General features: G+C 45.6%; 1 protein-coding gene across 2 annotated transcripts in view; it reads right to left on the bottom strand.

Moving 5' to 3' along the window:
• Positions 1–7,558: 7,558 nt before the first annotated feature.
• Asap (ArfGAP domain of ASAP) overlaps positions 7,559–11,780 on the bottom strand; it is a 480,120-nt gene continuing 475,898 nt past the window's right edge. For both annotated transcript variants that reach the window (XM_065228429.1, XM_065228435.1), the window contains one exon: positions 7,559–8,689. In XM_065228429.1, the coding sequence (XP_065084501.1) occupies positions 8,492–8,689 (198 nt within the window). In that variant the 3' untranslated portion in view covers positions 7,559–8,491. The remainder of the gene's footprint in view (positions 8,690–11,780) is intronic.

The following is an 11,780-nucleotide window of genomic DNA, read 5'->3' as shown; positions in this document are numbered from 1 at the left end:
AACTTAAGGATAGTCCTATGGCACTTATGGATTTTTCCGAGCTTCAGAGAAGTCTTCAATACTCTTGAGAGGTCCTCTGTTCTACATAGTTAACATAGTTCTCCAAGCTCGAAAAAGTTCCTAGAACTACGAAATTCATGGGAGCTCTCCAAGCTTCAAGGAATTTCCAAGAAATTAAGGAAAGATCCCCAAACTTTTGGAAAACCCTTCGATATTTAAAGCTTTATGCACTTCAGGGAAGCTCTTCTAAATTTAGGGTCCTCATATATTCAGTTAAGTCCTTCAAACTTCAGGGAAGTCCTCAGATCTTCGAGAAAGTTCTTTATACTTGAAGGTAGTCTGACGAGCTTCGTGGTACTTCTACGACATTTAAGAAATTCCTATGAATTTCAAAAAACTCCGAACTTTAGGGAAGTTCTAAGATCTTAAAAAAAGTCCTTCAAACTTCGGGGAAGTCCCATGAAATTCAGGCAATACAAACTTCAATGAACCCTTCAGGAAATACCTTAACGGTTCAGGGAAGTTCTACGAACTTTAGGGAGTTTCTATGAACTTCAGCAGTCAGTCTTTTTTAATAATAAGAGTTATTAAACCAGCGTTGTTTATGAAATCTTTTAATCATAAGATTTTGAAATCATGTTGTAATCAAAATTCCGCTAAATAAGATCCTTAATCGTTGACAATTTGCGGAAAATTTAAACAAACTGGAAATCCGTAAAATTGTTAGAAGCAAAGGTTTGTTTAAAGAGTCCTCATTCATATCACACTTCGCAATTTCACCTTGAGATAAACTAGCCCGTTGGCTAAAAATATCAATAATAAAGTAAAAAAATCGCAGTTCAAAAACAGAAATCTCAAGATTTAGGGGCTTATATATCTCTTAATTTCAGACATTAGATAGGTCTCCGCGCTAGTCCGTCGTATCTCAGCTTTTCTTCGTCATACACCCCTAAAATCGCTCATTATACGGGTTATCGCAAATGTTTCAGTGTCAATCGCAATTAATCTTGTAAGCAAAGATGTTTTTGCAAAAACATGAGTGAAAACGCTTTGCTATTATAGTTTTAGCACATAGAACGGATAGGCGCCATGATACGACGAAGTAGCGCGGCTCCCTACTAGCTTCTTTACAGCAAACAATCAGATAAAGATTTCACGGGTTTTCACAAGAACCTTAATACATACCTATTTTGGTTTGTGAAATTCCGCATTGCGCGAAGAATGATGGTACAAGGATTCACTTTGTATTTTTTTTTTTATTAAAAATTGTTTTTTAAATACATGGTTTTTAAACCATTGACCAGGAAAACCTGGAATTTCAAAATGGAAATTCACTTGCCACCCTGCAGTGATGTATCTGTGATTTCCAGGGTGAGCAGTCGTTAGATTCCTTGTCGCAAGCAGGACGTCAAGATCTTCTACCAAAACGCCGGTAGAATGAATTCTGATGTTGAAGAGTACCGCCTAGCTGTATCGGATTGTAGCTACGATGTAATTGTCCTGTGCGAAACGTGGCTCGATTATCGAACGCTTTCCGGTCAAGTCTTCGGTTCTGAATACGAGGCCTTTCGTTGCGATCGGAATCCTAACAACTGATGCAGAGTAGCTGGCTCGGACAGTGGAGAAAAGAAACGCGTGCGGTTCACAAGGGTGACAACTATGGAATGATCTTTATTCAGTTTTAGATTCGTAGCAGAGTGGTAGCAAAGTAGTATGCGTTACATCGAGTGTGCATAACTGGGATAAATTAGATAAAATAAAATGTTGCACTCAAAGGAATTGTGTGGTTTAAATTGACAACGGTGCCACACGGTTGTGTAGCCCGTCACTCCTCCTCAACGTTGTCAGTTGGATGTCTCCGATGGCTCCTTAACGCCGATGGCAGATCGGTGCCTCTCCAGCTTGATTAGGTCCAACGGCTTCGTCATGAGGTCCGCCTCCATGCGCTCGGTTGGCATGTAGCGGAGTTCGATGATTCTCTGCTGTTGGAGGTCCTTGGTGTAGGCATACTTGGTGTCAATGTGCTTAGAACGCCGTTCAAGACGGTCCGATTCCACGATCTTTATGCACGATTGATTGTCTTCCCAAACGATGATCGGATTGGGCGGTGCTTGCTTGATGTCGTTGAGCAACTTCCGGTACCACATGAGCTGCTGGCAACCATCCGCCAGCGCGACGAATTCTGCCTCCGTCGAGGACAGGGCGACACACGACTGCTTTCGAGTGCCCCAGTCGACGAGACCACCGCCGAACTTCAGGAGGAACCCGGAATGTGATTTCTTATCACTTTCGTCGCCGGCCCAATCGGCGTCGACAAAGCATTCCGTTTCGCCGGATCCGGAACCCAGGTGCAAACGATGGTTCTTCGTGGCCTTGAGGTAGCGGAGAACCCTCTTCGCTTCGGTCTAATCTCGGTTGGTCGGGTGGGTGACTTTTCTTCCAAGCAGGGAGACGGCCACGTAGATATCCGGCCGTGTGTTCACCGCGACGTAGAGCAAACTTCCTACCAAACTGCGGAACGACGCGTAATCCCAGGAACTGCTTAAGCTCGCCGAGACAGGAAAGCTTGAACTTGTCTTGTAGCTGCCGACGAATTTCTTCAAACTCGGCCTCGGAGTTGCAGACGACGAGCAAATCGTCGACGTACACTAGGATGTAGCTCTGCTCCCCGTACAGGCACAGGATTTACAGGCACGCGTCGCTATTCGCTGGCTTGAAACCCATGGACTTCAACACTCCGTCGATCTTCCTGTTCCAGGCTCGGGCGGATTGCTTGAGCCCATGAATGCAGCGTTTGAGGCGGCATACCATACCATCGTTTCGGTCGAAGCCAGGTGGTTGCTTCATATACACCTCCTCTTCCAGATCGGCGTACAGGTAAGCGCTTCGGATGTCCAGGTGCTTGACTAACTTTTGCTGCTGGCTGGCCAGTACTAGGATGGTCCGAAGGGTCGTTTGACGGACGACCGGGGCAAACACCTCGTCGTAATCCTGACCGAACTTCTGAGAGAATCCCTGCGCGACCAGTCTCGCCTTGTGCCGCACTACCTGCCCGGTTTCATCTTCCTTCTTCTTATACGTCCACTTGCAGCCTACCGGTTTGCGCCCAGGGGGTAGGGGGACGAGTTCCCAAGTGCCGGTTTCCTGGAGAGCTGCGATCTCCTCCTGCATCGCCGCCTGCCAGATCGCCGCCTCAGGGTCATCGACCGCGTCAGAGTAGCTTTGCGGTTCATCGCTGATATGTTTCGTTACGCCGGTGACGTCGCCGAATCGTTGAGGCGGGACGCCCTTCGTTGGACGCGTGGATCGCCTCGGTTCTCCGAGGTGTGGCAACTCCATGTCACTGAATCCCTCGAATTCACCGTCCGATTGATTCGATTAATCCGCTGTATCGTATCATTCAGGATCTTCCGCTTCCGGACGCGCCTCGGGTTCGATTTCGGGTTGAGCTTCAGGTTCAATTTCGGGTTGAGCTTCAGGTTCGACTGGACGGTTCTGCAGACGACCTATATCAAAGAGAACTTCATCGCCTTTCTTACCTTTGGTGGAAGCGTCCGTCGAAACGTCCGTTGGATCCTTCTTCATGTCGTCTTCAACGAACTTGGCATCCCGGCTAATGTAGATTTTCCGCGTGGTTCTGTCCAGGAAGCGATAAACCTTATGCTCCGAGGAGTAGCCCACGAATGTTAACTTTTGTGCTGTGGCGTCCAGTTTCTTCCTTTTCACCTTTGGGATGTGGACCCAAGCACTGCAGCCGAAAATCTTGAGGTGATCGACCTTCGGTTTCGCACCGGTCCAAAGCTCGAATGGTGTGACGTCGAGGGGCTTCGTTGGCAGAACGTTTTGTAGGTAGACTGCTGTGGTCAGCGCTTCTGCCCAGTAGCGTTGCTCCAACTGTGCATCGAAAAGCATGCACCGTACCATTTCGATGAGCGAGCGGTTTTTCCGCTCCGCGACACCGTTCTGCTGGGGGCTATAACCGGCGGTGTATTGAGCCGATATTCCCTCTCGCTTGTAGAACGCACGTAGCCGCTTGCTGTTATACTCGCCGCCCTGATCAGAGCGGATAGCCTTCGGCTTTTGGCCAAAAAGTGTCTTGGCGTAGGCGACGTACTCCTCGATTTTTGTGGCGACCTCGGACTTCTCTTTCAGTAGGTAGAGGACGCAAAATCGGCTGCGGTCGTCGATCACTGTCATGAAGTACCTGTAACCGCCGACCGATGGCACCTCAACCGGGCCGCAGACGTCCGTGTGCACCAGTTCCATTGGTGCTTTCGATCTGGAATTAGACTCACTCGGAAAAGGGGTGCGTGGCGTCTTACCTTACAAACAGCATTCACACTTTTCGTCGATGCTGCACCGGCGGAGCGTCAGACCGTCCACTAGTTCGTTCTTCACCAAATGGTCGATTGCTATCGGATCCCGGTGGCCGAACCGGCGATGCCAAACGTGCTGGCAGTCTTTGTTATGGTGACCGCTTGCCACCATCACGTTTTCCGGTTGCTTAATTTGGTAGAGCCCCTGCTTCAAACGCGCCACAGCGATGGTGGCGTCTCCACGAAGAATCCGACAACCAGTCGCGTCGAAGACGACTGTAGCTTGCTTTTGAACGAGAGCCGGGACGGAAAGCAGGTTCATCGAGAGGGTGGGGGCGTAGAGCGCAAAGCTGATGTCCATTTCACGACGATGCCCATGCTCGTCAGCGCACTCGACGACGCAGCAGCCTTCACCTCGCTTGTTTATCGTCCGCCAGGTTGACAAACTTTACTTCACTTTCGTGCAATTCCCGGAAAAACTTCCGATCCGCTACGGTGTGCCGTGTCGCACCAGAATCGACGACCCACGGTTTGACAGCTTCATCGGATGGTGAAGCTCCTCCTGCAGCAAGCGCGAACGAAACTGTCTCCTTCTTGCTGAGGTTCCTTTTCCGAATCACGAGCGAACTTGCGGCACTCCTTTTGTTTGTGCCCCAGCTTTCGGCAATAGTGGCATTCAATTGGCTTCTTCTTCTTCTTCTTGTTGTCATGCCCGACCCGCAGCGCCGAGCTCAATCCAGCACCTTGTCGCTTTGCTGCCTCGTCCAGGAGCTTCCTTTTTACTACCGGCTTTCGAGGGCGGTTGTGAGGGTGTCGTACGAGGAGGAGAGACTTCTCAAAATCATCGCGACAGTGAGATTCTCCGCGAGCTCCTGTCCGGCGTTTGCCAAACGCGAAAACAAATCCTCCATCTCGAATAGATGCTCCGCCATGTCGTCGCCGTCGGTAAATCGCTTGTCGCAAATTCGCTTTAGCAGCGACACTTTTGACGTCAGGCTCGTCTTTTGTTGGTGGTTTTGCAGCGCCGTCCAGGCGTCTTTGGCCGTTCGTGACGCGCGGATCAGCCCGTGCTGGTTGTCTTCAATTAGTAGGCCGATCGTAGCCCTCGCTCTGGCGTCGCTCGCGTTCCACGTCGCGTCGGCTTCCCCTTCAGGCTTCACACCCGGATCCACGTAGCGCCAGAGCTCTTCTCGAACGAGCAGCTGCTCCACTTTAAAGCGCCACGTCGGGTAGTTGGTATTCCCCAACTTTTGCACGGAGAATCGATTTCCTTCCATCGCACACGCGAAAAATCGACCGAAAACACGCGAAAACTTCGATTTCAGGACGAATATACCGCGAACTAGCGAAAACTTTTCGTTTTTACAAATGGCGTCACCACTCTTCCGCCGTGTTGCCCATAACCTGATGCAGAGTAGCTGACTCGGACAGTGGAGAAAAGAAACGCGTGCGGTTCACAAGGGTGACAACTATGGAACGATCTTTATTCAGTTTAGATTCGTAGCAGAGTGGTAGCAAAGTAGTGTGCGTTACATCGAGTATGGATAACTGGGATAAATGAGATAAAATAAAATGTTGCACTCAAAGAAATTGTGTGGTTTAAATTGACAACGGTGCCACACGGTTGTGTAGCCCGTCAACAACAGCCATAAATCTACTGGTGGAGGTTTCCTTGTACCTGTCCGTGGCGGGTTGGAGGCAAAGGCCATTGAGAACGATTCATGGAACTATGTGGAGCAGGTTTGGACAGCCATCAATCTGGGTGATCGCACACTATTTCTATGCGCTCTGTATATTTCACCTGATCGAGTCCGGGACAATGAACTCATCGATACTCACTGTCGGTCAGTTTTCACAGTTATCGAAAGTGCCACTCAATTTGATGATATATTTATTTTGGGTGACATCAATCTGCCACGTGTTTCGTGGAGATTCGGATAGCTCTACATTTCACGCAGGAGCTATTAGCCTTCTCGACAACTACAGCGAAAATGATCGTAGTTTGGACCTCTGCTTCGTGAACACACAAGACAGGGCTCTATTAATTTCCTCGGCTCGTTGTGCACTAACTCATGACTTCCGTAAAGCTGACCACCGTAGCATCATAGATTGTCTAGCATGATATGGGAGAACATCCTTGATTCAGATGACGTTGAGGCTGCAGCGCAAAGTTGCCAGTCTTCTTGATTTGATATCTTTGCCATTATCCTCTAATTCTCAGTTAGTTGCGTCCTCTTCTCTTAGCTCTTTTCCATTCTTGCATTTACACAAAGGCGCGCTCCAATGCGCTCAAAGGAATGATTTCTGTAGGACACAAATGGATCGAACATAAATTGTAGGTATACATTTAAGGTTAACTTGTGATATTAATTGCAAGGACTTTTTCGGATAAATAACTACCAATTTCCTGTTCTTAACGTGTCTGTCTCTGTGTTTTTTTTTACTGATATTTGCTTTCAATTGTGTTTGTAACTGTTTCTTATAATCTTTGCTTCAATTTCATCACGATTAAATGTGGTACTCAATGCAATGATGCCTTTCCTACTCATCCTCCATCCATGCTACGTTGATTGCATACTTCGATTGATTTTCCATTTTTGTTTTTAGTCATCTACTGTTATTGTAGTTATAAGTTATTTTTCTAAACTTTTCCTTTCGTTTTAGTAACATTCACGCACACTTAGGTTGTCTGGTTTGATTCGCATGTTTTGCTTGACTTACTGACTGTGGTCGTAGAGTGTGGTTCGGCTTGAATTCACATTTGAGTATTTTGCTTCACTTTTGATTCGTCGAATTTATTTCTCTCTAAAATGATGGCATTTTTCATTACGCTTCAATTTGTTCTGTTTGTTCTCACCTACAACAGATTAGTTCGATTTTTAACTTTAGTTTTAATGATCTCTTTTTTTTTGTATAACAGTAACGTTACTATTTTTCTTACTGGATTTACTGACATTCTAGTGGTAAACTGTATTGGTTTCGTGTTTGTTTTGCTCTGTTTGACGAGGTTGATTGAGGAAAATTGAGTTTCTGCTATATTTACTGTATTTTCGTTCGCTCTAGAAGAAGAAGGTGGAGGAGACTGTGGGTAAAAGAGACGTCGATTCTATTACACATTGAGTAACGATTTGTTTGCTAATAGAGTACTGTTTTTTGTTTGAAGTAGTTTCAATAGTTCACTGGACTCCTGTTTTAATTCCATTCGTTTTTACGTTGCTTATGTTTTTCCGGCTTTCTGTATGCTCTTTTCTTAATTCATATATTTTCTCTGTATACTGGCACATAATATTTCGGCTTTCCGTCTTTGTAACACTACACATCTTCATAGGTTTATGGTTTGTTATACTCATTTGTGTTCTATGCTTTCTTGCATGTGTTGTATATAGGTAATCGGTAGTTAATTTTTACAAACAATATCTATCAACTAATCATATATATGCTTTTAGTTTGTCCTTTCTTTGTTTTTGCTTTGATTTAAAATTACCTTCTTGTTTTGTTTGCACGTCTCGAATCTCCTAAATCGAACTCAAAATAAATGCTTTCTTCTTAGGTTAACATTCTCTCAGTTGTTGCTTTGTGTTGTCAAATTTGTTTTTTTTTTTCGTTCGAATCAAACTAATAGAGAAAAAAAACTAAAGACTGTGACTTTCAACGTCAAATGGTGGACATTTTCCGTCTACTTTGAGCAGTTTCGTTTCATCGTCCTAATCGTAATCACTTTAGGAATAATGATAATAATAATAATAATACATTCATAAAATAGTACTCTTTCTGTCTTATCCACGATACACCCTACCCTAAGCCTAGTAACTCACTTTCTACACCTTTTTGAGACAGGGAGAAGAGAATTCCTCCCAGCATAAAATAATAATAAATAGCAAATAGATTATTCGAATACAGAAGAGGATGCAATTTCGCGCTCGATACATGGTATATTTTATGGTAGCAGACTTAGAAAAATCACTCTGTTCACGATTTTGTTTTTTTTTTTTTTTTGTTGCAAGAAATCTTCGCGCACGGGTGATGAATTTGTTCTTCTTCATTTACCCCCTAACATCGATGAAAATGCCTTTCCGTCGAAGCTCAGCTCCGTCTCAATTACGTAACTTTACTACTACAACAAACCTACATGTTTACGGATTTTTCAAAATACCTTCCACAGCTCGAAAGCCGTCCTATTCTTCCAACATCTGCACGAAGCTCACCGGGAACATGCCGCGCCGGGTGCTGTCCCCTTCGATTTCCCCCTCCATCCAGTTGTCGTCGTCGGTTCGCTCGTTGAGGACGATGAGAATTTCGCCCTCCTTGAACTCGAGCTCGTCGTCGTTGTCCGCATTGCAGTCGTACAGGGCCCGACAGCGTCGGGGACCGGTCTGGAAGAAATAAGCGATTGTCCCTTGTCAAATTTAGTCTCATCAATTTAAGGTGGGGTGGAAGTCATTCGGTCTCACGCTCTCTAAGCTAAGGGGTAAGGACAAATACGGATCGAACACTTGCTTTTAACGCTACCAAAACAACATGGGATTACCTTTGTGGTGGTCATCCTAACAGTACCCGACCACACTGGAGTCTTACGGCAATTCCGGGTTCGATTCCGCAAGACCTAATAGAGGAAGTGATAGAATTGTGTGACGGAAAGATTCAAGAATTCCATTGTTGATCATGGTAGGTAGCGATTCATGATTCAAATGAGCCGATGGTGCAGCAAACAAAAGGTTAGGCTTGCAGTTCGGACGAAGAACCTGCTGGCATGAAAACTGTACACACCAACTGCTCATTTGTTAATAACTTTTCACTCAGTTGTTGAAATTTGTTTTTCTTTAAAGTAATTGATAGATTAGGATCATAGCTTACTGTAGATATGCAAAGAGCAGGTAAATCTTAAAATTTGAATCAACACCAATGAATTTTTAGTCTTTAAGTCCGCGATGCGCAGCGAGCATTTCTCACTTGATTTTTACAACGCAAAAAGAAATACAGTTTATTGCTAGAATTGAAATCTACTTTTTCGTACGTACTTATTACAAGCTTCAACTTATTCTATCTACTGCTTCAAACAGAACTATGCTTTGCCAACTGTGTGCAAAGTTATAAGCAAATGAGCAGTTCGTGATCAAAACTGTGTATGCCAAGCATATTGGTGGAATACAAAAATGAAGGAATGGCAAGTCTTGTTAATTAAACGTAGAACGAGCGGCTAAATGCCAAAGGTGCTGTCCATAAACCACGCGATGGTATTCTGATTCCCAGGAAGAGCAGAGAGAAGACAGAACTATTAAAGCAGTTTTATCAACAATCAATTCGCAACTAACGATTTTAAATTGGCTCACTATTCATTGTCAAGATTTTGTTGCTGTCAATTGTGATATTTTAACCGTTAAAACGACCAAAACGACAGCAACCTGAGTCATCATTATCAGCGAAATCACAACATCAAATTTAGATTTCAATCTTTCTCAGACTTTGCTCGGGAGTCTCTTCCTCATTCCGTTATTGGGTTTCTTCTTCCATTCGTTGTCGTACTGGCTGCTTTCTATCCTTCCGCATAGGCAGGAATTCATCCGATGCCCTTCCGTCTTACAAAGGAAACACACATTTGTGGTTCTCTTGGTAGAATATATTCCCCTTCTGATTGAGGAAATGAAGCGAGTTGGGAATCTTCTTTTTTACATCCATACATAGACCTCGCACACTTGTAAGGATATGGAGGCCCAAGGTCGCTGGAAATTTCTCCCGTACTATACGCTTTTACATCACAGTATTTCCCTAGCACCAATGCTAGATCGCTATCCGGGACTTCTGATGGTAGGTCGTAAATTCTCATGTATTGAACGGTGCTCCATCCAGGCGACATGCGTACCTCGACTGATTTTCCATCGGTATAATGGAAAATTAATTGTTCACGGTTGTTTAGCAAACAATAAAGCATCGAATCCTCTGATTTGAACTTGATGAACATAGATTTTTCCTCCGCTATTCGATAAGTAGCGATCATTTGAGTGGGATCCACATCCAGAGATTTCACAAAATTCGCACTGTCTTCCATTGATGGTTTCCCCGATCCATGTGGGAAGCTGAATCTGATCGTCAGTTTTATTTCCACATACATCTCCACTAGTTGGGTAACGGCAAAAGTGAACGAACTTCAAACAATGAGCAAGCACGGCACCAATTAGTTGCTATCGAAATACAGACTATCGCGCTGCTTGTGTCAACAGCTTCGAGCGAACTGGACCGGATGACGGTTGTTTTGTAATCAGATGATACTTACCATACCAATCAGGCTAAGGCCTTGTTGTTCGAAAAAGTCGTCTCCATTCTACTCGATCCATGGCCAATGGCCACGCTTCGCCAGGCTCTTAGTCTGCGAAGAGTTCGCAGGTCGCCTTCTATTTGGTCGATCCACCTTGCCCACTGCGCGCCTTTTCTTCTTGTTCCTGTTGGGTCGCTTTTGAGGACCATTTTCACTAAGTCGTCGTGCGGTAGTCGCCCAATTTTTGCAATGTGGACGATGGATGGTTCTCCCAGCAGCTGGTGCAATTCGTGATTCATTTGCCTTCTCCACGTTCCGTCATCCATATGTACTCCACCGTAGATGGTACGCAACACCTTCCGTTCGAAAACACCAAGTCCTCCACGAGCATAGTCCAGGTCTCGTGGCGTCTTATAGATAGTCAACTTCGTGCGGCGGAGTCCAAAGTAGGCTCGATTCCCTGCCATAATGCGCCTTTGAAATTCTCTGCTGGTATCATTTTCGGCGGTCACTTACTTACTTACTTATCCTGGTCCGACATCCCACAGTATTGCACCTGCATCACAATATGTTGCGCCAATTCACTCGGTCCGTGGCTGCTTGTCTCCAATTTCTTGACCGTCCCACATTTCCAAGATGCTGCTCCACTTCGTCTAACCACCTTGCTCGCTGTGCTCCTCTTCGTCTTGTACCGGCCGGATTCGAGGCAAACACCATTTTTGCGGGATTGTTGTCCGGTATTCTTAAAACGTGTCCCGCCATAGAGTTGCGCCAGCTCGTGGTTTATCCTACACCGTTCTCACATACCCCGCCAAAGATGGTCCTAAGCACTCGTCGTTCGAAAACACCCAGTGCTTGCAGGTCCTCCTCGAGCATCGTCCACGTCTCGTGCCCGTAGAGAACTACCGGTCTTAACAGCGTCTTGTACATGGTACATTTAGTACAGAGGTGAAGTTTACCCGACCTCAGGGTCTTGTGGAGTCCGTAATAAGCACGACTTCCGGCAATAACACGCCGACGAATTTCTCTGCTGCAGTTGTTATCCGACGTCACCAATTATCCGAGGTACACAAATTCATCCACCACCTCGAACTCATCCCCGTCGATTGTCACGCTTCTGCCTATGCGAGCCCTATCCCGCTCGGTTCCTCCAGCTAACAGAAACTTTGCTTCACGTTTCAGCCTGGTGTACTTCTCCGCCACGGCCTGAA

The sequence above is a fragment of the Ochlerotatus camptorhynchus genome, unplaced genomic scaffold (genome assembly GCF_037179485.1).
Source record: "Ochlerotatus camptorhynchus isolate MF236.1 unplaced genomic scaffold, CSIRO-AGI_Acam_v1.1 ptg000023l, whole genome shotgun sequence".
In the NCBI taxonomy this organism is placed as follows: domain Eukaryota; kingdom Metazoa; phylum Arthropoda; class Insecta; order Diptera; family Culicidae; genus Ochlerotatus; species Ochlerotatus camptorhynchus.
The sequence above is the reverse complement of the archived record's forward strand: the minus strand, read 5'-3'. Positions and strand labels throughout refer to the sequence as shown.